The following is a 25,324-nucleotide window of genomic DNA, read 5'->3' on the forward strand; positions in this document are numbered from 1 at the left end:
AACCACCGCTCGGCGTACCGCGACTCCCTGGCGCCGACTGGGTGGTCAAACTATCCCACCAAGACGCCACCAGAGGACTTTATGCTCATGCCACGCAGCAGCCCGTACTTTGCAATGTCGCACGACGCCGTCGCGCTGTTTATTCTCCTCACCCCAGACGCCAAGCTGCCAAAGCCCTACAAGGCGATGGCCGAGCGCCAGATCGAGGCGTACGTCTTCCCGCCACCCCGGTCCACCGTTGCACCAGATGTTCGTGGCCGAAAGAACTTTGCAACGCCGGGTGAGGGCGAGAACCTGGTCGCTTTTACGCCCGCGCCGGTTCGCGCGCCGCTGCAGCAGCGCAAGTCGTCGTCGAGCTGGCGCTTCCCTTGGAGCGCGGGTGGGCCAGATATCCCCTCGCCGTCCAGTGCGACGACCCTGCAGCTGGCCAATGGCGGCATCGTCCTCGAGAAGATCAAGAGGAGATACAGGCTTCCATCGTCCCTATGGTCCGGAGGCCTCTCAACCTTTGGCTGCAAGATCGTCTCCCTTCCCACACCGACGTTCAAGCGGCTCATCTCACACGCGCTCAAGGTCGACGGTACGCCACAGGACCCGATCCCGCGTGTTCCCCTCCGTGGAGGCCTGGCCGTGCCCGACCTGCAGTCCCACGGCGCACCAGATGTCAAGGTCGTCAAGATGGAGAACTACCGTATCCTCACAACATGGCACGCCGACGCCACCGTCAGATTCTGGGACGCCTCGACGCACGTCCTCGTCCTGCCCACGCCACTGCGGTTCGAATACCCGTCGCCGCTGCCACACCTTACCATCCGTATCGGAGAGTACCTGAGACACCCGGACCTGTTACACCTGCCTTTGGCCAAGCTGTGGGCCACCGACAGGTCCAAGGTGCAAATCACCGGTGTTCACATGGCCCGCGAGTCTCTGGAGTGTGTTATCACCTTCAGCACCGGCGAGGTCATTGTGACCAAGTTTGGTGAGGGCAAGGGGGACCAGGGTGGCAGCCCCAATGGCACCATCCACGAGGACGAGGAGGAGCGCGACCCGGCTTCGCCCAGACTCGACTACTTCCCTCCGCAGCCCAAGGAGCACACCGAGTTTGTCGAGGAGGTGACCGAGATTGGTCATCTCGCGAGATGGAAGGAGGATGGGTTCAAGCCTGTCGCCATCTTCACCGTCCGACGAGGCGAGGTGATCAGCTGTGCCGTGTCGGACATTGGATTCATCGCCGTCGCCTACTCGAGCAACTCACTCGCAGTCCTCGACATGCGTGGCCCAGACGTCATCCTCCGTGAAGGCTTCAACGAGGAGGGCAAGACAATGAAGCGGCGCAAGCGCAAGGGCAACGTCCAGAACTTTGGAAGCGAAAACTCGCCGATCGGGGCCATGAAGTGGACGATTTCGGGTGTCGGTGGCGATGTCGGCGCCAGACCACGCCTTATTGTGTCGTACGCCAAGGGCATGACAAAGATCTACGGACTTGTCAATTCCCTTGGCGAGTGGATGGTGGAGCAGAAGCCGCCGACCTTCGTCAACGAGTCGCTGGCGTTCCCGCTGGCCACGTACGTCCTCGACCCGGAGACTGGCAACGAGCTGTTGGCGTCCCCCGAGGCACTGGCCGGCCACCTCGAGGGCGGCGGCGACCCCGATGGCAAGTTCTCAAAGGAGGCGCCAGCGCACTGCCTGTGGATCGCAGCGTCGCGCAAGACTATTCGCGTGTCTGCCAACTACAATGGCGAGCGTGTGGCCAAGGTTGAGTTCGAGACCGAGGAGCTGAGCGACGTGCACTACATTACTCGCCACGGACACCGCGTCATTGTCGCTCTGACTACGACTGGCAGCGCGCTCTTCTACTCTGCCCCACGCCTGGAGTACATCACGCGGATGGACCTGTTCTTTGGCAGCGAGCCACGGCCCATTGGTAGACTGTCGTTTGACGACCGCTCGGGCGACTTTATCGAGTACAATGGCCCGCTAGACATTGCCCTTCGAACCCTCTTCCACTTCCGCAAGCCGTTCCCTCCGCGTATCGACCCGTGCACCCTCAAGACGCCAGTCCCGTCGCAGCCACTGCCGGTTACATACTCGCTCCTGGGCTGGATGATGGGCGCTGGGCTGCTGTCCGGTGCTGGCCTCGACTCGATTGTCGCCGGCCCGAACCGGCCCCAGCCTCCCAAGCCGCCTCCCGCACCTCGCAAGCCCCTTATCACCTGGGGCGAGGTGCCGACGACTGCGGCGCGCCCAGCAACGAATGGCACTGCGCCCAAGCGGCCAGCAGTCAGCAAGCAGCGGCCGCCTAGAAGCGACTTGCGCGAGCGCAAGGATGTGTGAGTAGCCGGAAGGTCTCCATGTCGCAGCCACTTACACCCCCAGGTACACGGAGACGCAGGAACAGCTCCAGCAGCGCGGAGACTACCTCCAAACATTGAACGACAGCCTGTACTCGGCATCCGATGCTGCAGCCAACTACTTGACCGCGGCGCGTAACACTGCTGTGAGTTGCGGCGTCAACAGCCACAGCCTGGAGCTGACCCCCGCCAGATGAAAGAGTCGGCCAAGGCCAGCGCTCGGGGCATGTTTGGCAAATTGCTCTAGTCGGCGAGCCCGCACACGGAGATTGCCCGTTGTAATTAGATACCACCATGTGCAGCCCGGCAGAGCCGCTGCAGTAGATGTATTGGATGTACACAGTGCCGCACCGCGTTGCGGGCAACATTGGCTTTGAGCAGCCACCGCCATTGTGGCTCGCCACAACCAACTGGGTGGTGGAGAATACTTCCGTGCCCTCCACTCGTCGTGGACGATGGATGAATCGTCGCTGCCGCTGTCGCGGCCATCTGCGTCATCTTGGCGACTTGACACCAAAGCAACCCACCACACCAAGCAACTCCTCGACTCACTACCCCCGCCGCCGGCCGCCTCCCCCGCAATGTTCGAGCGGACGCTGCAGGACCTGATCCGCGGGCTGCGCGCGCACAAGGCGTCGTCGCGCGCGCAGGAGGAGTCGTTCCTCGCCGAGGCGATGGCTGAGATCCGCAAAGAGCTCAAGGGCAAGGACATGCAGCTCAAGGCGGAAGGCGTGTTGAAGATGTGCTATGTGGGTATCTACACCCTGTATCTACCCGCTTACACGCCCAGCTCATGATGCTCTACCCCATCCCCGCGCCGGCGGGCTTCGCGTTCAACGTGGTCGAGACGATGAGCTCGCCGCGGTACCACCTGAAGCGTGGGTGCTAGGTCGGTCGGTTGTGTGCTCACTCCCCAGAGCTAGGCTATATGGCCGCGCCGATGGCCTTCTCTGGCGACTCGGAGGAGGTCGTCCTTACCGTCAACAGCATCAAGAAGGACCTGCAGTCTCCGCACCTCGCCATACCCGCGCTACCGCTATCAGCGCTGCCCCACCTGCTAAGCCTCTCACCAAGCCTGGCACACACGCTGCACCCCGACCTGCTGGTGCTGCTGACGCACTCGAGCCCACGGATACGCAAGCGCGCGGTCCTGTGTCTCCTGCCGTGCTGGGAGGCGTTCCCGGACGGCCTGCGCGAGGGCTTCCCGCGCCTCCGCGAGCGCCTGCTTGACGAGGACCAGGGCGTCGTCGGCGCGACGGTCAGCGTGGTCATGGAGCTTGCGCGCCGGCAGGGAGGGAGCAACTACCTGCCGCTCGCGCCCGAGCTGTTCGGCATCCTCACCAAGAGCAGCAACAACTGGATGCTGATCAAGGTCGTCAAGCTGTTCGCGCTGCTCACGCCGCTCGAGCCGCGGCTCGTTCGCAAGCTGCTCCCCCCGCTCACGGCGCTCATCTCGTCCACGTCGGCGATTTCGCTGTTGTACGAGTGCGTCCGCACGTGTATCGTCGGCGGCATGCTCGACCCCGATCGCGAGGAGGGCGAGGCGCTCGCCCGCGTGTGTGTCGAGAAGCTGGGTGGATATTTGAGAGACGAGGGAGGCGACCAGAATCGTGAGTGAAGTGTAGTGGGGTGGTCTGACGCCTAGTGCGCTACATCGCCCTCCTCGCCATGGTCAAGATCACCCCGACCCACCCGTACATGGTCGCAGAGTACCAGGACGAGATCCTGGCGAGTCTCGACGATGCGGATCTGTCGATCCGCATGCGCGCACTCGAGCTCGTGACGGCCATGGTGGACCGCGGGAACCTGCGCCACATTGTCGACGAGCTGCTCACGCACCTCGCCCCGCCAGAGGAGGAGGCGAGCCTGCCGTCCGCCATGTCGTCGCTTGCCGCCGCTGCGGCCAAGACAAAGACCTCAGACCCGACAGTCACTGCGCAGAACATCTCCCAGTCGCCATCGTACCGCCTGCTCCTGTCCCAGCGCGTCCTAGACATCATCGCCCACGACACGTATCTCCACGTCTCCGACTTTGAGTGGGTCGTGTCTGTGCTCGTTGACGTCGCGTACGTCAGCCACGTGGATATCGGCACCCAGGTGCACGACATGCTGCTTGACGTCGTGGCCCGTGTCAAGAGCGTGCGCGGGTACGCTGTCAAGGTGTTGGAGCGGGTCGTTGCAGACGACGAGTTCAGGGAGCGCATCAAGGACAAGTCGGGCGAGGACGGCCTCCTCCGCGCTGCTGTGTGGATCTGCGGGGAGTACTCGAGTGAACTCCACTCCCCGCTCAGCACCATCTCCAACCTCCTCACCCCTTCCCTTGCCCAGGCGCCACCGGCCGTCGTTGCGCTTTCGCTGCATGCCGCCGCCAAAGTGTTCGGGCACTATGCCGCGACCATCTCGGCATCATGGTCGGCTGAGTTACACGAGGAGTGCAAGAACGTCGTCGCGAGCATCCGCTCTGGTGCCGAGCCTTTCCTCTACAGCGCAGACATCGAGGTGCAGGAGCGCGCTGTCGAGCTCACACAGCTCCTCGCCTTTGTCAACGCCGACCTCAGCAACCACGTGCCACCGAAGCGGTCTGCTCCTGTCGAGTCGATTCCTGGCGTCGAGGGAGGCTTCGAGGATGACGGCCAGGCCGAGGACGCAGAGCCACCCTACCCCAAGTCCTTGTTCCTCTTCGAGCCGCTCTTCACGTCGCACGAGCTCAACTCGGTCGCCTACATGGCACAGGAGGCCGTTCGCATCCCCGATGGTATCGACTTGGACAAGCCCATCGTCCCGAACAACGGCTTCGCGGGTATCCAGGACGACGATGACGCTGAGAGCGAGGACGAGAAGCAGGAGGTCGACCTCGGCGAGGGCGGTGGAGCCGGTATGGACGAGCTCCGCCGTGTCCTCCGCGACCAGGAGCGCAAGGGCAAGAAGACCAAGGGCAAGGGCAAGAAGGCCGAGGGGGAGCTCACTGCAGCTGAGAGGGCTGAGAAGCTGAAGGTGAGCTAGGGTATTAGCGACGCCTAGCTGACAAACAGAAAAAGGCAGCCAAGCGCGAACGTGCCCGCAACGACCCATACTACCTCTACGACAAGAAGGACGACGTTGACGACGACGACGTTGATGACATCCCGATAGTCCGGCTAGACGACTCGGAGATGGCCGCAGCGGAAGCGCCAGCGCCGACCAAGGTCAAGTCGAAGAAGAAGCGCGCATCAGTGCTGGCCCCACCACCAGAGTTTGACCGGAACGGCGAGATGCCCGCGGGTGCGGCTCCAGTAGCGCCAGCAGCAGCCTCTGCAGCTAAGCCCAAGTCGGGGCTGGCGGCAGTCGACTTGCGCACCGCAGCACCCGTTGCGTCCCGGCCAAGCACCTACGACGAGTACGACGCGGACGGACTCCCGCCGCGCTCGGCCGTCGCGACGCCTGTGCCAGCGCCAGTGACAGCCGCAGCTGAGCCAGCACCGACACCTTCAATAGCAGACGCACCGGCCGACGAGGCGCAGGCGGTCAAGGTTGTCAAGGTGAAGCGCAAGAAGAAGAAGGCGGTGGTTTAGAGGGAGTGGAGTGGATGATGCATTGTCGTATTTGTACGGTGGAGATATGTGGGAGCACGCGGACGGTGTTGAACGTGATGCTTCATGAGTGTGGTACTCGAGCCATCATGAAACTGCCACATGCCACAATGCGAGGTGAAGTGTATACATGTGTGGTGTCTCTGGTCTAATCTACATTGCCGCGATGGGCGAGTCTAGTTGAAGCTGTGCACGTTAGCAACTCCTCACCCTGCACGACACTGCGCCACTCACTCGGTGTCACAATAGCTAATCGTGTCGATCGTCTCTCCGTCGTCGTCGGCGTAGTCATCGTCCTCGTTAAAGTCGTCTTCCTCGTTGAAGTCGTCGTCCTCGTAGAACATGTCGTCGTCGACGTTGAGGAACGACAGGTCGTCGTAGAGGTCGGTATGGAACTCGTCCCAGTCGTCGTCCCAGCCCTCCTCGACGCCGAGCATCAAGGGCCACTTGTACCACTCTGTCTTTGGGCCCTCCGACGTCCACAGGAACGCGAAATACTTCTTCATTCTGCGCCGGCAGACGGGGCACTCGATCTTGGCATACGTCTGGGCGACGAACTGCCCCACGTCGTCAGGCAAGTCCTTGACCAGCGCGACGCCCCCGGACACCCAGTGCGCGTGCGCGCGCTCCCAGTCCCCGAGGATGCAGTGCACGCACTCGCTTGCGAGGTTTGGCTGCTGCGCGCGGAGTGCTGCCTCGTCGACGCGCTCGAACGCTGCCTCGGCTTCGGCTTGGCGCGCGTAGAACCGCTCAAGCGCGTCGAGCGCGTACGGCGCGCGAGTTTCGAGTGTACTGCGGCACCACGCGCTCATGGTGCTCAGCGGCGTCGCGAGCAGCTCGTCGACCCAGTCGTGCAGGAGATTGCGGTACTCGGGCGGGTTGATAGGCCCGTACGAGCAGGTCATGAAGAGTGACTCGAGGGCGAACCCCGTGAACGGGTCATTCTCGCGCAGCCCGTCGAGGAGCGCGAGAAAGACAATGTGCAGCCCGTACGCGAACGCGACGTCCACACAGTCGGTGAGGAAGGCCACATCCCAGCTCGGCACGGGCGGGAACTTGGGGTCCGTCTTGACGAGGTAGTCGAGCGCGAACTTGAGGGCTGGTGCCGACGCGGACAGCAGCGGGATGGGGTCGTCGTTGGCGACGGGCAGCTCGGCGAGGTCCTTGAAGAAGGTCGAGCGCTTGGCGAGGAGTGCGAGCGGGACCGCGAAGAGCACGCCGTCGCGCGATTCGAGGACGACAGTGCCGGCGGGGCGGTCACCGCCCGCGGCGTCGGCATACTCTGGGTGGAAGGAGGTCTGAGACGACGGGGCGGCCATGGTTGGAGACCGAGGAGAGCCACAGTGCTTGTATGTGTGTTGTTTGTTGTTGTTGCTGTTGAACGAGAGAGTTCAGGGAAGGCTCGAGGCTCAAGGTTGAGTGGGATGGAGGCAGAGAAAACTGTTATCCCCGAGGGCGAGGCGCGTGCGCGCGGCCCGTGCAGAGAGAGGCGCGAGCGGGGCGTGGGAACAGAAGGACGTTGGGCGAGTGGCGCGGTGCGGCGGCACGGAGAAACGCTTCAGTGCATGATTCCCGGGGCTGGGCTCGGAGTCGTCGGAGGGGATTTTTGGTGGGGATCAGCCAGGACAGCACGCAGCAACGACGGCCAGAGCGCACGAGGACAACGGTGCCACGGTGCCACTTTGGGTGTGGCGGCGGTCGGTGGGGTGGTGGCGGCGGCGGCGCGCCGGGGCTGGCGGGGGCATGTGGCCGGGCGGCGAGTAGTTTGCGCCGCCGCCGCCAACTGTCGGGGATCGTGAAACGCGGCCGACGACGCGACGAGCAGGCCAGGCCAGCAGGATATCGCTGAGGGGTGTCGCCGCCCCGATCTGTCCCCCCTAGTCTCCGAACGCCGCCGAGACGACAAAGCTCACCCACTCGGAGCTCGCCACTGCCACCCGCCAGGACAATAGACGTTGCGAGTACGCCCCGATCCAGGTGTGCCGTGGTGGCGGGCGACGGTGACTGAGCCCGTGGTGGGCCCGCCATGGTCACTTGATGGGCTGCTGGGGCGAGCGAGCGAGCCGGAGTAACCTCCACTACAGCACGACTCCACAGCCCACCGCCAACAGGCCACACACACACACGCGATCTGGCCGTTGTGTCTGTGCGCGCAGCTCTGTCCACCCACGACCACTCGTGTTTGTCCATCACGAACGACTCTTGCATGTTCTCATCGCGTCTGCGTCCTCGTCGTTGTCGAGCACAGCATCGGCTTCGGCATCACCACCACCACCACCACCACCACCACCATCACTCGCAACAAGGTATCCGCAGCAGTCACATCACCAGCATCCATCGCGACCGACCCCCTGCCCCTCCCACTACCCCCACGATGCCGCGCCGTCGCTCAACCCCCGCCAGCGGCGGACCTGCAGCACCAGCCGTCAAGCGAGCCGGCCCAGGCGCGCGAGCCGCCCCAAACCCCCACCCACCACGAAGCAGGAAACGGTCCATGCATGCCGCCTCTGTCGCAGACTCAGCATCCGCCGCCGCGAGCGCACCTCCCGTGCCCCCGCTACCAGCAGGCATGTTTACCCAATTCCACGTCTCGTCGCCGCCTCCGCCGCCGCAGGACTCGGCGCCGTCCATCTCATTCTCGAACCAGCAACAGCAGCAGCAGTACGCCCACGTCCCCCGAGTCCTCCCGCCCCAGAGAGCAGAGTACGCTGCCCCCGCCACGCCGTTCCCCGTGCCTTCGCCCCGTGTGGCACCAGCACCGACTCCGCTCCTCGCCCCGCCGGCCCCGCCCCCGCCGACCCCACGCGCGATGAAGCGCAAGTCGACCGCCTCGACGTCGTCGGCAGCCTCGACACCAAAGCTCGAGCGCGCATCGCCAGTCATCGCACGCACGCCGACCCCGCTCGCCCACGCCGCCCGTGCCTACCCCCCCGCCGCCGCCGCCGCCCTACCGCCCACCCCCCAGTCACAGCCCCAGCCCCAACCTCCCCAGGCCCAGCTGTCGTACCTCCCTTTAGCGGGCTACCGCCCTGCCCCGGACGGCTACTATGCGGCTGTGAACACGACGCTGACCCCGCTGCCGCTCGTCGCGACGGCAGGCCTCATCCCCGCCCAGGCGGACTTCGGGTACGGCTCGGCCTACCCGTATGCTTGGGCCGCGCAGTACTACGCCACGATGATGTCGGCTTCCGATGACCAAGGGCAGGTGGACACGGGCTTCGAGCGCCAACAGCAACAACAACAGCAGCAGCAACAGCAGCTCCAGGTGCCGGTGCAGGTGCAGCACTATGACACGCTCGTCGGGTGCAGGCAGGACCCGACCACGGGGCAGTGGTACGCTGTGCCGGCGCCAGCAGCAGCTCCAGTGCCGTCACCAGCGCCAGTGCCAGCCCCAACGCCCTTCAGCCGGGCGAGCACCGCGACGCCCGCAGACATGTCGCAGGCCCTCGCGCAGCTGCATCCCCTGACGCCGGCACCGGTTCCAGTGGCCACACCAGCAGTTGGGGCAGCTACCCTCCCCCTGTCCCCGTTGCCGGAGTTCCAACCGGCAACAGTGTACACGTCCACGCCTGTGCTGTCGTCCAGCTCAGCAACGACGCCACATACGGTCGTGGGGGACCAGTCACCGCTGCCCAGCGCACTCAGCCTCGGAACCGGTGTGCCGTATGCGCCGTCGTCGAGCTCGCCCGCGACCGCCGTCAAGCCGCCGGTCCAGTTCCCCGGCGCGCCGGTGCCCACCATCCCGAGCCACAGTCAATGGGCGTACCCCGACATTCAGCAGCAGCAACAACAACAACAACAACAGCAGCAGCAGCAGCAGCTGTCGTACCAGTACGCAAACTACGGCCCCGACCGGGCGATGGTGTTTGAAGACCCCGTGCGGGACAACGCAATCTCCACCCAGGAGTTCACCGAAACAATGGACAGCATGACGGGGATCCTGTATAACCTTATGGCCAAGGCCCAATATGCGTCCCCACAGGACCATGTCAACGGCCTTACGCGGATCCAGGAACTGTTAAGTGACTTGACGCAAAAGGTGTGTTCGGCGGCGTGATAGCGGTGCTGACAGTGCGCAGGAGGCTCAGCGGAATGTCCACCGGCCGGTCAGCCGCAGCAGCGTGGCAGGGCCATCAAAGCCCAGCGGCCTGTTGTTGTCCCGGCCGAGTCAATCTTGATATACCCACAGCCCTAGTTAGTTTGCCGTGCTTGTGAAGCATGATCTACATACATAGATACAGTTTGAGGCCTAATTGCATGTGAGATGCTGGTCATCGAATGTGGTGTGGTGTCGGTGCAATGCTGGTGGTGAGATGGCGGCTGAGCCGCATTGTTAGTCGTCGTCAAAGAAGCTTTCGAACTGGCAGGTTTAGCACACGCCTGAACAAAGTCCGCCACCCACCTGTCGCCCGTAGGACCTGTTTGCCCCACCCGCCTGCGTCGGACCAAGGGCAGGCACGTCGTCGTCGTCGTCGTCGCCCAGCTCTTCGTCGCTCCTTGGCCGGCTCCGGCTCCGACTCCCGCTCCGATCCCGCGACGGCGCCTCCGACCGGCCCCTGGGTGGGGCACGCGGCGGCGCAGGGTTGTTGTCCACCACGGCCTTGGTTGGCGACGTTGAGCGGCGTTGTGGTGGTGGCGGCGGCTTGACGGGCGAAGCCGAGCGGCGCTGTGGTGGCTGGCCGGATGGTGGCCTCACCGGCGACGGGACTCGCTGCGACGGCGCGCGTAGTGTCTGGCTCTCTGCTGCAGGTCGGAACGCGTCGCGTGGTGTCGACATTTGCGCGGCATTAAGCCCTGCGGCAAACGTCGCGTCCCCGACGTCGCTCCAGTCGGCTGGCGCATGGTCTTCGTCGTCGTCAAGACCAAGATCGTCCAAGACCTCGGCCTCAGCGTCCTCCATCATGGCCTCGAGATCGACGTCGTCCATACCGGCGGCTTCCAGCGCCTCCTGCTGCGACATGCGCTGGCTCATGCTCTGGCTCGGACCGGGGAGGAAGAGCGGCTCGGCGGCGTGCGTCCGCTGCGACTGCGACGCCAGCCCGTTCGCGCCCCTCAGAGACACCTGCGACGGGCCTCGGTCCGGTGGCTCGACGGTGAGGCTGAGACTTGTCCGCGGCCTGCTCGAGCTTGGCCGCGGGCGCACACTCCCCATACGGCTCTGTGCGTCGACATCTGTCTTGACTGTCACGGACGCGCTCTCGCGCTTTCTCTTCACGCTGCCGTTCGCTGGGGTGCTCGTCAGCGACGCAAACTCGTCGCAGGGTGAGGTCGCGATGACGAAGAAGATCGTGAAAAGAAGCTTGTTGTTGCCAAACTTGTCAGCACCGTAACATGTCGAGCTGATCGTCATAGGCTGGGTCGCCTCGGAGAAGAAGAAGTCGAGGTCCATGCCGAACTGCTCGGCGAGCTGCAGCGTTGCCTTTCGTCAGCGCGCGCCGAGTCCCGCTCTCGACCCACCTTGAACTCCTTCATCGGCAGCGTGAGGTCCACACGGCCATTACCCCCGACCACTTCGTAGTTTGTAAACTCGGCCACGTCGAGCGTGATCTCCGTGGACAGCGCGTTTGTCGCCAGTCCGTTGAGGTTCTTGACGCGCACCTCGTTCTCGGACAGCATCCACGCGAGCTGGGTATCCCCGCGCACGTTGGCCGTGTTGTTCGAGGCCGGCGCGGTAAACGCGAGCGTGAAGTGGTCAAACCAGTCGCGGAGTGTCTTGGCCGCGATCTGGAAACCTGACGGCGTCGTGTCGGGGTCAACTATTGCGCGCAGGAAGTCGGACGCCTGCAGGTGGAGAAAATGCTTCTTCGTGATTCCTGCCAGGGTGAGCCGTGAACACGCAACGCCACCCACCATGGCGGTACACGAGCTTGAGCTCGAGCTGCGCCGAGCGATGGTTGACGCGGATATCGTCGTCCTCGTCCTCGTCGTCTGCTGGCGCGCGCAGCCCGCCGTCCGGATCGTGGATCTTGAGGTCGAGCCGCTCGACCTCCTTCACTGCCGACGCCTTGCCAAGCACGCTGATGATGGACTGTAGGGGGGTCAGCTCGGCAAGCTGCTGCACGGCCACGCACCTTGACGTAGAGCTGGCACTTGACGCCGCGCCGCTGCTCGGCTGCGTTCCCCAGTGGCCGATACTTGGAGAAGAAGGCCGGCTGCAACGTCACGAGCGAGAATGCCGACTTGGACGAGTTGGTCACTGCGAGCTCCCACTGCGTGTCAGCGTTGCTGGGGAAGGAGGTGACGCACAATCTCCTTGTTCGCGTGCATGCACAGCTCGTCGCCGTACCGCGCCGCGCATTGTAACAGCCGAACAAAGTCTGGTGGTCAGCGGCTTCCTCCCCGTCGTTTAGCCAATCTAACCCACTTTTGATGTTATCCCCCTTAATAGAGGCCTCCATCGTGCTGGATAGCTGTTGCTGCTATCAGCATGAGCTCGTTGTGAGCGGGGCAGTCTCTCTTTTGCTGGTTGAGAGTACAATGTCAATCAACGACAAGGAAGACATTCCATTTGGATGAACCACAGTCCAGTCATGATGTCAACAAACCGAGGGAGCGGAAGCAATCCACCTCCATCTTCCTCAATCATCTCCACCCCCCTCCCTCTCCCATCCTTTCCTCGCCTCGTCCACAACGCAGAATGCGCTATCAAGATGCATAACTATGAAGGATGAGGATCATGGGGAAATCTACTGGTACAGTTGTCCGGGCCTCGCCACTCTTGCGTCCGCTCATGCGCCAGTGCGCACAAACATGTAGTCTAAGAACTTCTGCCACATCTTCTTGTCGTTGGCTAGCCGGCGGGCAAACTTGACATAGGAGTTGATGGTCAGGTCCTTCATCTTCCAGGGCGTGATGCCCTTGATCTTGGTGATGAACGCAGCTCGCTCCTCGTCGCCGACCTCGTTCTCTATCGTCTCATCGTCAGCCTCTAGGGCGGCCAGCTCCGTTTCGGTCCAGTTGGTGAACTTGGGTGAGTAACCCGGCAGCAGCTTGTAAGGGACGGGTGGCGGCTGCGTCAACTTGGCCTGGCCGGGGAAGAGGGCCTTGCGCTTGTACGTCGTGTACTCGATCTGCCACTCTGGGGGCTTCTTGGTGTCCTTGCCAATGTCGGGCAGGTAGAACTGAGCGAAGCCAAGAGGGCTGAGGGGCTTGTTCTTGCGCGAGGGCGCCTCGGGCGAAGAGTATCTAGGCTTGCGCTTGAAGGTGCAGTGGGGCTTGTCCTCGTTCTCTGGGAGCTTGCACGACTTCTTGCCCTTCTTCTTCTCAATCTCGACGTCATCCTCGTCAGAGGGGTCTTGGGGAAGCGGAACAAAGGGCGTAGGCACAAAGTCGTCAAGAGTGACACCAGTGATGTTGTACCTGCGTTTGTTAGCACATGTGTCGGCGTTGTGTACACAGCAGTGTGGGCACTCACGAGTAGATGCGCGCCGAAGGAATGTAGGTAGGGATGACACTCGGGCCAACGTTCATGACGGTGTAGTCCTTGTGCTTGACGTTTTGCGGGCCGGGAATCTCGCCGAATGACTTGACCAGCTCAGTCTTGAGTAACTGAGTACGCTTGCCCATGACCTTGAAGCGACCAGACTTGAGCAGGTGGGGCCCGTGTTGGAGCTCGGGGCCGAGGAACGTGAAGTCCTCGGGCGAGCTGTTCTCAAGGATCGACTCGGGGATGACGTCAAACCTGCCCGAGGTGGTGTTGCCAGTCAGGCCATTGAGGTCGGCAGGGGGCGGTCCCTCCTCCAGATGGTCGACGTCCAAGAAGAAGAAGTGGTCGACGTTCCTGACGGATCAGCGGAGGAGGGGCGTGAATCACTCACATGTGCCCAAAGAGGTGGCCAACAATCGTGTCCTGGAAGCGGAGCGCGACGTCACCATAGCGGAGATCTGATGGACGTCAACATTTTGCCCCACGGCGCTGATCCGTCCGGCGACACTCACAGCAGTTGTCATAGTACAATCCCGGGTGGGGCGGGACGTGACCGGTAAGCCAGACCTGCATTCCGCGATCGCGGAACTGCTGGAGCTGGACATCGAGCCAGTCCATCTCCATGGCACCGGGGTCGTTCGAGTGGTCCCTGCACCCATCGACAACTGGACACGGTCAGTCACCTCCACTTGCTTGGGGCGTCAGGTGAGTACCCACTCGAGTTGGACGCGAACCAGTAGAGCGTGTTGAGCGAGATGACGGCGAGCTGGTCGGGAATGACCTCTGTAGCGTAGTACATGCCACGCTCGAAAACGTGACGGTCCTCGCTGGGGATGAAGTGCTTCCAGATCCTGGAAGAGTTGTTAGCACCACCACCGGTCGGGTCGTCGCCGCCACCATTGCCACCTACCTGACAAACTCCTCGGTGATTCTGTTGGGACCAGGCGAGAGCACATTGTGGGGGTAGATGTCATTGTTGCCGACACTGGGGACGATGGGCATGTCCTTGCCAAAGACCTCGACCATCTTGGCAGCCATCATGCGGTTCAAGTCGAAGATCTCCTTTGGTGTACGCGGGATCTCACGGTCAATGTCGTGCCTGCAGGCCGTCAGTGCCCAGGTCCGACGCACGGCATGTCCGCTCACCTCGAGTTGTCGCCCGTCCAGATGATGAAGTCGACCTCCTCGGCCCACTCCTTCTTGAGCCAGTCAAAGGTGTGCTCGACAAGGCTCATGGGCGAGTCACAGTCACTTTACGGGCGTTAGCGCCTTGGTTCCTCCCCGCCTCTCCGTCCATCACACACTCACGATAGCGGGGAGCCCCACTTGCCGGCGGTATCGTCGTCGCCGCCCTTGCGGAGCGTGCCGTTTGCGTCGACCGCATCGGCGTCGTCGAGGCGCAGCTTGCCCTTGCCCTCCTTGTCCTTACGGTGGCAACCCGACTCGAACGTCGTGCCCTTCTTGTAGTGGGGGTCGGGGTGGAAGTCTGTGATGTGTAGGAAACGCCCCTTGAGCTCTGCGAGACGGGCGTCAGCATCATCGTGTTTGCAAGGGGGTTTGCGTGCGTGCGTGCGTGCTGCAGCACCGAAGGAGGGCACACTCACCGCGTTTCTTCTTGAGCTCGGGTACGTGGAGCGGCTCCTGCTCGTGTGGTGGCACTGCGGCGCTCGCAAGTGACAGCACGGCGAGGAGTGTCGCTACGCGCATGGTGGCTGCGTTGGGGGCCTTGGTGGTAGTGGGTGGCGCGGAGAATGCTTAAAGCGTGTCGTCGCGTCCTTTAATGTGCTCGCTCGCGTGAGGGGAGAAGGGTTACTAGCAAGGACGGGCGTCGCGGCGCGTCTGGGGAATGCGGCTGTTTTGGAAATGTGACGAAGCCGGGTGACACTGGTTGATCTGTTTGTGTGGAGTTGATGGTGGTGCCGGTGCCAGAGAGACAACAACACACTGCAAGCAAGAAGTAATTCGTCTAGACGAAGTGGCTCGAGCTTTGTGTGGGGTAAAATGAGAGAGCGAGTGGAGAGATGGATGCTGGCTGGCCCTTTGCTTGCGTCGATTGTTGTCGTCGTCCGTCCTGGCCCGACTTGGCTGAACCGGGGTCTGGGGGGGATGATGTTCGTTCGTTGGAGCGGGCGGGGCGAAAGTCGGTGGTCGTCGTCTCGCTTGCTTCGAGCGATGCGCGACGTCGTTGGCTGCTGCTGGGCCTCAAGCCTTTCGCTTTTGCTGTTCTTGGCTCACTGCCATCTCCTGCTGCTGCGGACCGGCCAGCTGCTGCCCTCCCTCCCTCCCTCGCTCGCTCGCTCGCCCTTCCCTGCTCTCCTTGTCCGTGCCTTTCTTGATGCCCACTGTGCGTACATTGATGAAACGTTTGCACGTTCGTTCCCATCGTCACGCTCACGTGACCGCATGCAAAATTGATAGAAGAAGGTAGGCTCGCATGGGAGAATTCACGTTAACACCTCTAGGTTTTAGGCTTGGCCAGACCTGTATGCTCGATTTTTGCGACCTCCACTTGACCACTACAACAGTCGCCTGTACCAGCCTGCATCATCCAGCCAAGCACACTCGCAACTCTCCCACTCTCACACGCCCTCAACCAACCATCATCATGGTAAGCATAAGATTCCCGCGACACCGCTCACACGACCCCCTAGCTGCGCCGACAGTCCCGCGAACGCCGCGAATACATCTACAAAAAGTCGCACGAGTCGCAGGAGCGGGCCATCTTTGAGCGCAAGCAGCGCATCAAGGACGCGCTCGCGAGCGGCAAGCAGCTGCCCACCGAGCTGCGCAACGATGCCCGCACGATCGGCAAGGATCTCGTGCTTGACGAGGCGCAGAAGGGTGCGTTGTTTTGTGTCCGAGGCATTTCTGACCCCCCGACCCAGACCCGTGGACTGGCGCCGATGACGAGTATGCCAAAGTCGGGACATACGACCCCAAGGTTGTTGTGACGACGTCGCGCGACCCATCGTCCAGGCTGCTCCTTTTCTCCAAGGTATGTGAACCAGCAGTCCGCCTTATCGGCGCTAGCCAGCCAGCCAGCTGCTGACAATGCCCAGGAAATGCGCCTCGTGTTCCCCAACGCCATCCGCTTGAACCGCGGCAACACAGTCATGAAGGACCTCGTCCAGACGTGCCTCTCGCAGGGCGTCACCGACCTCGTGCTCGTCCACGAACACCGCGGCGTCCCCGACGCGATGATTATCTCGCACCTCCCCCACGGCCCGACCCTCAGCATGACGCTGCACAACGTCACGCTGCGACACGACGTGTCGACGTCCAACTCGACCGTGTCGGAGCAGTACCCCCACATCATCATGGACGGGTTCACCACCCGCCTCGGTCAGCGTGTCGCCAGCATCCTCAAGGCCCTCTTCCCCGTCCCCAAGGAGGACGCAAAGCGTGTCATGACATTTGCCAACGACCGCGACTTCATCTCCTTCCGGTGGGTAGTAGCAAACTACCCCGGTTATTACGCTAACTCCCACAGCCACCACGTCTTCGCCAAGACGTCGCACAAGGACGTGCAGCTCGCCGAGGTTGGCCCCCGGTTCGAAGCGAAGCGTGAGTACAGCATTGTGGCCCTATGGCCGTGCAGCAGAAGCTAACCTCTCAGCCTACGAGATTCGCCAGGGCACGATCGACCAGACAGAGGGTGACGTCGAATGGCTTCTGCGGCCATACATGCGCACGTCAAAGAAGCGCAACCAGCTGTGAGAATCTACAGCCTCATTCACTCCACTGCCTATTATTGTTGTACAACTACTACCATGCAGCCCGCCTTGCATATGGCCCCACTGACGGACGGGTTGATCCCATGTGGACGCAATTCATAGCTCCATTCTACGGGAGCCACAACAACATGGAACTGCGGTGGGGTAACAACATGATGTGTGTGAGGTTGTTCGTGACGATGTCGTGAACCTACAATCGTGCTGGGGTGTGATGACAAGTTACTGATGGGACAAGGTAGGATAGGTTAAGGTAATCGAGTATTAGAGATGCAGTGTCCGAGTAGGGTGCCATTGGCCGTGGGTGCTGATCCTCCCCACAATCCGGCGAGGGTCGCTGGCCAAACAGAATTTGCGGCGCTTGTGTGCGACGTCTTGGGGTATTGAAAAAGGCTCGGCGGTGCTTAAACACGGCGAGCCGGGGTATTAATGATGCTCCTGCAAGGTCAGTCGGCTTGATGCAGGTGCGTGTTCTCTTACAGGCTACGGAGGAGTTCGTTGCCACTTTGAGAGTTTCTGAGAGTCGTCTGGAACTGACGACAAGTGTTGTGGACACGGCTCATAAGAGCCCGCTCTCCCGGTGGAACCTGACGTAGAATGCTCTCTGCCATAACATTAGACTCTTTCCTGTTTGCTCTTCACTGAACTCACGAAGATGGCCACGGCCAACGGAAGAGTTCGCGACCGGCACCATGGCGGGTGTGCGTCTAATCTTGTGAGCTGCCAGCCGGCATACTTTCGACTTACCCGTCCTTTTGGGAGCAAAGTGATTCAATGTACTTGACAATATTGTTGCGTTGCTGGATGCGGTTCGAGCTGATGACAAACTCGACAAATTGTACTCCATGATGGTTTGTGGCGAGGGGCGGATACGCCGTGAGAATGGCGTGCGACACTGGCTTGATAAAGGTCTCGTGGAAGTTCAAAAGCTTGTTGATAGCGAAACTGCGTAGAACACGCGGGTCAGTGTCTCCACATTTGTGGGAAGCAGGCTGCTCACTGTCCGAACTGATTGTTGGCAACACGTGAAATGTCCTCAAGAATCTGAATGTCAGTAATAACTCCACTGATGTAACTTGCCTCGTGAAAGCAGGCGTCCTGATCAATGTCAGCTTTGGACCGCCGTCACTTTCTCTAACTTACGATTAGATCCTGGTTGGCACATCCTTCAAAAATCTGTTGCACAGAGATTGATCCATTCTGGATGTCAGAGTAGGCACACATTTTTTTCGATTTTACCTCATTGGACACAGCCAGGTCCGCCCAGCGCCCCTTCATGGTCTCCTTGATCCTGTGTGTTAATTGGGGTCATGAGAAGCTACTCACTTGTCGAAAATTTCCGTCTGGTTGTGACTCCTGCACTTGCAGAGGTACTGATGTCTGTCAGCAGGGAGCCCCGGTTTCGTAATGCGAATCAACCTACCGGGCGCCACACCTTCCGGGCTCCAGTCTGCATCGACTCGTAGATTCCATACTTGAGGAGGGCAGCCGAGATGAGGCCCTGAAATGTTAGAACAGATTCAAGCGAACAGCGCGCCTCACCTCCAGCTCCTTCACACCGACAGCTTTGACGAGCACATGAGCTCCAAACTTGTTGTTTGCGATCGGAACGACATCGTTCCTGATTTATTGGGTCAGATCCTGTCATCCGAATGCCCGCCAGTACCCACTCGATAACCTTGATGAAATTAATCTTGTCCTCTGTAGTTCCCTTATCGAGGAGTTGTTGGCAGAGATAGTTGCCATTAGACGTGAAACAGAGAGGCTTGGCCCACTCGAGGATCACGCTAATGAGGTAGTGGGTGATCGGCATCGAACGCGGCTGCCCTAGCCTGCTCTGTGGTGAGTGTCAGTATCAGCAATCTCTTGCCGGGTTTCCTACTCCAAGGGCATTGGCAGCAATCTTGAGAGTGGCCCTGGTCATTGTTAGCGGGTTGTCCATGGGAGACGTGAACCCACGCTTGAGTGTTGTTCTTGGGCTCCTGGTGGGCAATGGTCCAAACAAGTGGGCGGATGAGGTCATGCTCGCTCCTTGGGTCCATCCTCATGTAGTCGAGTTTTCCGCTCAGGATAAGATCAACAGTTTGTTGCGAAGGGTGGTACGTCGAGGGCTAGGTTCAGGTTAGTGTCCGACGGGCGCAATGACATTACGTCTTGGAGAGTCGCCGCCAGGTTGGGAGAGGAATGGAACCCCATGTGGCGATCGGGGATGCTGTGACCACCGGCCTGGTACAGGCTATCGCGGAAGGGCGGAAGATAGTTCTGGTTGTCATACGACGGTGGTGTGTGGGTGGTGGGGGACGTGGGGCCAAGGGCTCTGCCGGCAATCTGTCGAGGGCGGTCAATGATACCGCCGGGCTGTTGGTTACGTATGAGAGAGGACAGCTGATGCACCTCGTGGACCAGGCGGGCATTCTCAGTTTGCATGATGCTCCTCTCCACAGTGAGATGGGCGATCTGTTTCTGGAGAGCCCGGATCTGATCGTCTTTCTGGGTGGCCGTCAGCCACAACGCGAACCTTTCTTGCAATGTACTCACTTCAGTTTCGGGGTCCATGACTAACCCTAACTTATTGGGAGGGGACCAGATACCACCGCTGATGCCTGGGAGGAAGGGAGTAGCCTGGGCCACCGGTACGATGTCATCGTTACGGAGGAAGGCATGGCCCTTTAGCTAGCCGGTCAGTTGAACCACCGCTGACTACCAGCCTGGCGACGGATGGACTCACTGGGTCCTGTTGGTTCATCATGTCGTGGGTGCTGGTTGAAGACGGCGGCGACACCTCTACTGTCGACGGCGACTTGTCAAATAACGTGATAGGAGTAGACAGCCAGGATCCCGGGCTCGTGTTCCACCGCTTGAGCGTGGGTGGCGCATCGCGTTGGGGAAGGTCTGGGCTGCTCCCCGAGTCTGTCGATGGCGGCTCTGGCGAAGGGGCAGTGACGGGGAAGGAGGATGAGAAAGGGAAGATGGACGTATTAATGCGGTTGCCACCCGGCGCAGTGCTGGTAGCGATGGCAGCGTCCATGTTGACAGCGGCCTACGAAGCCATGGGCAAGAGGAGGGGTCGGTCGGGACGAGGGAAGGTCGTGTGGATGAACGAATGTATGCTGATAGAGAAGGTGGTGTGCGGTGTGGGTGTTGAGATGACGAGAGGGAGAGAGGTCAAGTGGTGGGGGTGGTGGTGTGAGTCACAAGATTTGGGTGAGGGAGAGTGGGTGAAGATGGAGGGGGTTGGGGGAGAGAGCGGTGTGTGTAGGTGGGAGGATGGAGGGAGATGAGAAGTTAATAGAAGTTGTGTATGTGTGTTGATCAAAGTCAAAAGGCAATCGCGAGTGTGTATGCAGGGCTTTGTCCTTTAAATAAGGGCGGGGGGGGGGCTCCGGTCGACTGGACTCGCGGCGGGGGGGCAACACGACGCGACGCTGCCTGTCGTTGGCACCGCCGCCGCCGTCGCCGCCGTCATTGTCGCCGCCATCTTCCTCCAAAACAACCCCTGCGCCCCTGCATTGCCACTTGAACCACACATTGACACCACGTGGGAAGTTACGTAACAACCAACCACACTGACGGGATCAATTCCTCCGCTGGCTCCCGGCTTCGTTGATGCTTGCTTGCTGCTTGCTGCCCTTTGCACCCACCTTGACTGGCTGGCTACAAGCACATCTCGACAGCCTCCAACCCGCCGCAACGAGCACAACAGCCACCATGCCCGAGTACCACCCCTCAATGGACACCTACAGGCGTGAGTAGATCGAGCGGGTGACCAGGCGCCGTGCCGCCCCGGCGCGCTGCGGCCTCGTCGCGCGCGCACGCCGGCCCCGCTCGGCACACGTCCCATGCCTAGATCCGATGCTGATGCCTTATCTCTTTCCCTGCGTCCTCTTGTCAACATTTGTGTCGCGCCCCGTCATGCTGTGACCGACGGCCTACCTGGAACTCAACCCGACTCGCCATACACCACCTCCTCGCCTCGCTGTCGCCGTTTTGTGGACCCGATACTTGTCGTCGTCGCTGTTCTCCACCGACGTTCGCTCACCGCCGACGATCCTCCTCCCCCGCCTATCCCTGCCTGCCATGCGCCAACTCGCGGCCATCGCTCTCTGTCCCATTCCTCGACGCGCTCATACCCACCCCTCTGCCCGCCAACCCTCACCCTTGGCCCAACAGAAAAGATCGCCGCGCGCGACGAGCACGTCCGCGAGTCCTGGATCAAGGCCATGGAGGCCCGCATTGTCCGCGGCGAGCTCCAGAAGTGCTACAAGTACGAGGGCGTCAACCACTACGAGAACTGCAAGGAGCTGGCCGAGAAGTACGCGCACATGATCCGCGACAATGCGGTGGGTATCGCTGGCGAAGTTGGCATCTTGTGTCAGCGCTGACCATCCCAGATCAAGGGCTACAAGACCATCGACACCGAGTAGACCCTGCCGTAACAAACAATGCATCAACATATATAGGAGAAGAGGGGAGCCCAGGTGGCTTCAAACTAATACGAGCCACCTCGCGGCCAGGCTGCCTCGTGCCACGCCTCAGGGGCTGGGACGCAGCACGCCACTGACATAGCTGACGCTGCTGTCTCTGATGTTCGTACACCGCGAGCTCTGCTCGTAGCGCACAAAGACGAAGTGGACGTAGTCGGCCGCGTGCTGGCCGGCGTAGACGTACTGTACAAGGTTGAGGAGCACGGTGATGGGGTTTCGGCCACAAATGGTATTCTGGCCTGTCAGTTGTTGCCTTGCCTCCCGCCCAGCCCACCTTGGTACGAGACAGGTATGCCTCCCACTCCTCGACGGCGCCCTTGCGCGCCGGCGCGCGGAGCAGGTCCATGCCCTCGTGGTCCATGTACTGGATCGACTTCCAGATGGGCGCGTCCTTTTTCGTCTGGGAGACGTAGCGGCGGACAAACTCGAGCTGGCCATTGTTTGCGACGCCGGGCCCGGCGGGGACAGGCGGCACGGGCACAGGGGGATCGGGCGCAGCGGGGTAGTATGGTGTATGGGAGAATCTAGTGCCCCTGGACGGTGTCAGCGTTACCAGCCTGCTCCGAACCCCACACCTACCAGTGGCAGAAGTCGCTGCTGATGACGAAGAAGGTCTCGTCGTCGGCCCAGTACTTGGCGAGGGCACCGCTCACAGCGTCGCGATTGGCCTTGTCAGACGGCGGGTGGCCGACCAGCAGGGGCAGCAGCTTGAAGTCGTCGCGTCTAGCGTCAGCGCTCCGCCCAGAACCCCATTTACCCACCCTTGGAAGATGTGCCGGATGTACGGGAGGTGCATCTCGAGCGAGTGCTCGTCCTCGTCGACGCCGGGCGACATCTCCGAGAAGAGGCGGGTGCGCCTGAGCTCGTCGATCGCTAGTTTGTGTCAGCTCGGCCTCGCACAGACCCACGACGCACCGTCGAGGTCGAGCGGGATGTCGCCGAGCGGGGTGCCGTACGCCGCGAACGGGGAGAGCGCGATGCCAGCGAGGTGCACGTGGTGCGAGGGCCCGAGGAGGACGATGCGTTTGCTGCTGTCAGCTATCGGGATGCCAGCACACACACATACATTGTAGCAACGGGTATCGACGCATACGCCCACGCCGCCGCTGGGCCCGAGTACGAGTAGCCCGCGTGGCTAGGTCTGTCAGCAGGGCCCTGGGTTGGGGGAGGAGACTCACGGCGCAATCACCGCCTTGGCATTCGCGACGGGCGGGTTAAACGACGGCGAACTGAGCGGCGTCACTTTCGCCAGGTAGGACTCGAGCTCGGCGCGGAGGTGCGCGCCTGCGCGGGGGTCAGCTACGGACGAGAGCGCGACGTACCATTCGAGGTGTACCAGCTTCCGGCGTGGGAAGCGTCGCGGACCCTGCGGGGGTGAGCCTGTGTCGTGGACATCATACGCACCCAGACATTGCGGTCGTGGGAGCGAGATTGTGAAGCATCGACAGAGATAGCAACAACTGACGGATGTAACAGCAGCAGCACGTCACACTCGCCGCCAGCCAGCTCATGGGAAGCAGTCCAGCCCGGCCAGCCACGGGCGGCAACACGGACGTCATAACTGCCTGGGGTCCCCGCACCAGCCAACCATTCAAGCCCTTTAACACTGGATTCATTTGCGATCATATATGCAACCATCCAGCAAGCACTACATATGGAGAACAGCATGCACTGTTCAAGGGTGGGCAGCAGCCTCGGCGGCGGCAGTCTTGACAATGTCGGTCACGGCAGCAGCAAGAGCTGGGTGGCGTCAGCTGGCACTGGCTTCACTAGATCAACTCACTGTCAACGGCCGACGACGTAGCAGCCTCGGCATAGACACGGACACAGTCCTCGGTACCACTTGGGCGGACAAAGCTGCGGCCCTGCTCAACCTTGAGGACAGCCTCGTCAATGCGCGCCTGGAGGCCGACAGGCGACGTGAGCTTGCGCTCGGCGTCGGTGGTGTGGAAGATGTGACGGTCGGGAACCTCGACCTTGACGAGACGGTTGGGGAGGTCCTCGTAGCCGGCGTCCCACTCCTCGGCGCTCCAGCCCCTGTGCGCGAGAACAACCTCGACGAGAAGCATGTCCGAAAGCGCATCACCCACGGCCTGGTTGATGAGCTCGGAGAGGGCAATGAGATGCTTGATAGCACGGTCCTGGTCGGGGCTCTCGGGCTCGGTCTTCTTCAGCGTCGCAATAGTGTCGTCCGAGAACAGAACAGTGCCGTGGCCATTGGCCTCGAAGTAGACACCAATGTCGTAGTTGAGCGCGGCGTGGTGGAGGTGCTTGACACCGGTGGCAGTGCAAGTGACAGGGATGTTGCGCTGAGAAAGGTCAGCCAAGAGCGGAGCCATACACTTACGCTCTTGATGAACTTGGTCGAGCTGCCGTTGGCATAAGCGGTCTGGACGACGCCAACCTGGATCTTGTCGGTGAGCTTGGCGCGGGTGACGAGGTCGCCGATGAAGAGGGCCGCGAGAACGGCAATCTTGTCGCCGTCGAGCAGACGGAACGACTTGCCACCCTTGAGGTAGTAGTAGATCAGGCGGTCGGCGTCGCCGTCAAAGCTAGCACCACGGTTGTCGGGGTGGTTCAGGAGGCCAGACTCGGCAACCGAAGGAGGAAGCTGCTGCTTGGTCTTGACGTAGTCGGCACCGCACTGGTAGTTGAGCACGCCCTCCTTGTTGAGCTGGGTGTTGAGCGGCTTGAAAGGAAGCAGGTCGCCAATGTGCTTGGCAAAGTCGGCAAGCGAGAGAGCACCAACACCGTTGGCGCAGTCGACGGGGAGGGGCTTGAGGGGGCCTCTGTTTCCCTGCTCCGTTAGGTCCGTCGTACCCGGTGAGGTACTCACAATCAGAGTCTTGAACGCAGCGGCCGTCTTCTTCTGGTAACCCTCGATAGTGGGCTCACCGTACTCGCCAGTCGTGTCGTTGGTCGCCTTGACGACATAGTGGAGGATGGGGGTGGTGGTGACGCCAATGTTGTTGGTCTTGACGTGGTCGCCAAAGGCCGCCAGCGCGGCCTCGAGGGCCTTAATGAGCTCGGGGCTCGAAGGGCGAGTGTCGGCAGCGTAAACAACCGAAGCAGGAGCACCAATGTTGATGTGCAGCTGCTGAGCGAGCTGCTTGTAGGCCTCAACGAGCTCAGCAGGCGAAGCGCAGTTGGCCAGTGTAGTGGCGTACGCCTCCCACGACTGCTCCAGCATCTCGCCCGCGGGGTCAACGAGCTTGACGCCATTGTCCTAAGCCTCCGTTAGCCATGCGAATCTCACACCGCATCGTTCCGAGCCGAGAGAACACGTACAGCCTCAGGGTTGTGCGACGCCGTGACCATGACGCCGATGGCCTTGCCGTGGAATCTCTGCGAACGGAGCACGGCGAGCAGGCCCACGCTGAAGATCACCGAGGGCAGGCGCTTGCCCCTGAAGAAGGAGAAGGGGTCAGCTACATGCGGCCAGCGATTGAGCGCCGCGCATGGGCACTCACAACGTGCGAAAGCCGGCGGTGCCATAGCCAAACTTGACATCGGCGGGCTTGGGGTAGTTCTTGGCCGCAGCGGCGATGCGGTCAAAGAGCTGGGTGTGGTCCACGGGGGGAGCAGCGGCGGCGGAGGAGCTCATAGTGTCCAGTGCTCTTTTGTGGTGGGTGATGGTAAAAGTCTAAGAGAGTGAACGAGAGGCGACGACTGTTTACAACTCTGAAACGTGATGCATTTATTTGCGGTGCATGTCGCCCACGTCGTTGCCAGCCAGCCAGCTGCAGTGCGGCCAACCTCGTGC

At 61.5% G+C, this 25,324-nt stretch overlaps 9 protein-coding genes across 9 annotated transcripts; 4 read left to right on the top strand and 5 right to left on the bottom strand.

Annotated features, from left to right (window-relative positions):
• Positions 1-2,880: 2,880 nt before the first annotated feature.
• AP3D1 (AP-3 complex subunit delta-1) lies at positions 2,881-5,917 on the top strand. Its single transcript, XM_062767704.1, has 5 exons — positions 2,881-3,100; positions 3,142-3,229; positions 3,269-3,961; positions 3,997-5,345; positions 5,384-5,917. The coding sequence occupies exons 1-5, from the start codon at positions 2,933-2,935 to the stop codon at positions 5,900-5,902; spliced, it is 2,817 nt and encodes a 938-aa protein (XP_062623688.1). The 5' UTR covers positions 2,881-2,932; the 3' UTR covers positions 5,903-5,917.
• A 179-nt stretch (positions 5,918-6,096) lies between these two features.
• On the bottom strand, positions 6,097-7,239 carry LOC62_01G001224 (uncharacterized protein; the record flags this gene model as incomplete). The annotated part of the gene is made up of 2 exons (XM_062767705.1): positions 6,097-6,106; positions 6,155-7,239. The coding sequence occupies 2 exons, from the start codon at positions 7,237-7,239 to the stop codon at positions 6,097-6,099; spliced, it is 1,095 nt and encodes a 364-aa protein (XP_062623689.1).
• A 1,250-nt stretch (positions 7,240-8,489) lies between these two features.
• On the top strand, positions 8,490-10,173 carry LOC62_01G001225 (uncharacterized protein; the record flags this gene model as incomplete). Its single annotated transcript, XM_062767706.1, has 4 exons — positions 8,490-9,253; positions 9,557-9,959; positions 10,000-10,026; positions 10,162-10,173. 4 exons carry the CDS (start codon positions 8,490-8,492, stop codon positions 10,171-10,173), a joined length of 1,206 nt encoding a protein of 401 aa, XP_062623690.1.
• On the bottom strand, positions 10,166-12,403 carry RAD9A (Cell cycle checkpoint control protein RAD9A). The gene is made up of 7 exons (XM_062767707.1): positions 12,285-12,403; positions 12,167-12,237; positions 11,992-12,129; positions 11,771-11,948; positions 11,378-11,733; positions 10,323-11,339; positions 10,166-10,280 (listed from the first exon to the last, which is right to left on the bottom strand). Exons 1-7 carry the CDS (start codon positions 12,316-12,318, stop codon positions 10,254-10,256), a joined length of 1,821 nt encoding a protein of 606 aa, XP_062623691.1. The 5' UTR covers positions 12,319-12,403; the 3' UTR covers positions 10,166-10,253.
• A 153-nt stretch (positions 12,404-12,556) lies between these two features.
• Positions 12,557-15,462, bottom strand: PPN1 (Endopolyphosphatase). Its single transcript, XM_062767708.1, has 9 exons — positions 14,951-15,462; positions 14,655-14,862; positions 14,493-14,597; positions 14,257-14,445; positions 14,064-14,197; positions 13,859-14,011; positions 13,738-13,804; positions 13,335-13,700; positions 12,557-13,279 (listed from the first exon to the last, which is right to left on the bottom strand). The coding sequence occupies exons 1-9, from the start codon at positions 15,051-15,053 to the stop codon at positions 12,649-12,651; spliced, it is 1,956 nt and encodes a 651-aa protein (XP_062623692.1). The 5' UTR covers positions 15,054-15,462; the 3' UTR covers positions 12,557-12,648.
• A 489-nt stretch (positions 15,463-15,951) lies between these two features.
• IMP4 (U3 small nucleolar ribonucleoprotein IMP4) lies at positions 15,952-17,123 on the top strand (the record flags this gene model as incomplete). The annotated part of the gene is made up of 6 exons (XM_062767709.1): positions 15,952-15,954; positions 15,998-16,187; positions 16,232-16,341; positions 16,406-16,791; positions 16,837-16,910; positions 16,963-17,123. 6 exons carry the CDS (start codon positions 15,952-15,954, stop codon positions 17,061-17,063), a joined length of 864 nt encoding a protein of 287 aa, XP_062623693.1. The 3' UTR covers positions 17,064-17,123.
• Positions 17,124-17,481: 358 nt separating this feature from the next.
• mcp2 (Meiotic coiled-coil protein 2) lies at positions 17,482-19,826 on the bottom strand (the record flags this gene model as incomplete). The annotated part of the gene is made up of 15 exons (XM_062767710.1): positions 17,482-17,515; positions 17,558-17,681; positions 17,729-17,784; positions 17,825-18,022; positions 18,078-18,175; positions 18,221-18,277; positions 18,317-18,368; positions 18,404-18,450; positions 18,501-18,578; positions 18,620-18,698; positions 18,748-18,914; positions 18,960-18,993; positions 19,037-19,188; positions 19,229-19,750; positions 19,806-19,826. 15 exons carry the CDS (start codon positions 19,824-19,826, stop codon positions 17,482-17,484), a joined length of 1,719 nt encoding a protein of 572 aa, XP_062623694.1.
• Positions 19,827-20,720: 894 nt separating this feature from the next.
• On the bottom strand, positions 20,721-25,231 carry AGM1 (Phosphoacetylglucosamine mutase). The gene is made up of 12 exons (XM_062767712.1): positions 25,032-25,231; positions 24,850-24,967; positions 23,909-24,787; positions 23,345-23,870; positions 22,740-22,845; positions 22,477-22,589; positions 22,323-22,434; positions 22,141-22,284; positions 21,836-22,094; positions 21,469-21,795; positions 21,248-21,417; positions 20,721-20,822 (listed from the first exon to the last, which is right to left on the bottom strand). Exons 1-10 carry the CDS (start codon positions 25,163-25,165, stop codon positions 21,610-21,612), a joined length of 2,577 nt encoding a protein of 858 aa, XP_062623696.1. The 5' UTR covers positions 25,166-25,231; the 3' UTR covers positions 20,721-20,822; positions 21,248-21,417; positions 21,469-21,609.
• nuo-12.3 (NADH-ubiquinone oxidoreductase subunit, mitochondrial) lies at positions 20,786-21,501 on the top strand (the record flags this gene model as incomplete). Its single annotated transcript, XM_062767711.1, has 3 exons — positions 20,786-20,822; positions 21,248-21,417; positions 21,469-21,501. 3 exons carry the CDS (start codon positions 20,786-20,788, stop codon positions 21,499-21,501), a joined length of 240 nt encoding a protein of 79 aa, XP_062623695.1.
• Positions 25,232-25,324: the final 93 nt, after the last annotated feature.

The sequence above is a fragment of the Vanrija pseudolonga genome, chromosome 1, assembly GCF_020906515.1.
Source record: "Vanrija pseudolonga chromosome 1, complete sequence".
Classification (NCBI taxonomy): Eukaryota; Fungi; Basidiomycota; class Tremellomycetes; order Trichosporonales; family Trichosporonaceae; genus Vanrija; species Vanrija pseudolonga.

Bases quoted from the DNA above. Each gene is read 5' to 3' on its own strand.
- AP3D1 (XM_062767704.1), top strand. From the start codon at position 2,933: ATGTTCGAGCGGACGCTGCAGGACCTGATCCGCGGGCTGCGCGCGCAC. The intron at 3,101-3,141 runs GTGGGTATCTAC...TTACACGCCCAG, and splicing joins GCGTGTTGAAGATGTGCTAT to CTCATGATGCTCTACCCCAT. The intron at 5,346-5,383 runs GTGAGCTAGGGT...GCTGACAAACAG, and splicing joins AGAGGGCTGAGAAGCTGAAG to AAAAAGGCAGCCAAGCGCGA.
- RAD9A (XM_062767707.1), bottom strand. From the start codon at position 12,318: ATGGAGGCCTCTATTAAGGGGGATAACATCAAAA. The intron at 12,130-12,166 runs GTGCGTCACCTC...GCTGACACGCAG, and splicing joins TGCACGCGAACAAGGAGATT to TGGGAGCTCGCAGTGACCAA. The intron at 11,734-11,770 runs GTGGGTGGCGTT...TCACCCTGGCAG, and splicing joins CAAGCTCGTGTACCGCCATG to GAATCACGAAGAAGCATTTT.
- PPN1 (XM_062767708.1), bottom strand. From the start codon at position 15,053: ATGCGCGTAGCGACACTCCTCGCCGTGCTGTCACTTGCGAGCGCCGCA. The intron at 14,198-14,256 runs GTAGGTGGCAAT...CAACTCTTCCAG, and splicing joins ATCACCGAGGAGTTTGTCAG to GATCTGGAAGCACTTCATCC. The intron at 14,012-14,063 runs GTGGGTACTCAC...GACCGTGTCCAG, and splicing joins CTGGTTCGCGTCCAACTCGA to TTGTCGATGGGTGCAGGGAC.
- AGM1 (XM_062767712.1), bottom strand. From the start codon at position 25,165: ATGAGCTCCTCCGCCGCCGCTGCTCCCCCCGTGGACCACACCCAGCTC. The intron at 22,095-22,140 runs GTAGGTGTGGGG...GACACCGTCCAG, and splicing joins AGCAGCGACTTCTGCCACTG to GGGCACTAGATTCTCCCATA. The intron at 21,796-21,835 runs GTGGGCTGGGCG...CTGACAGGCCAG, and splicing joins CATACCTGTCTCGTACCAAG to AATACCATTTGTGGCCGAAA.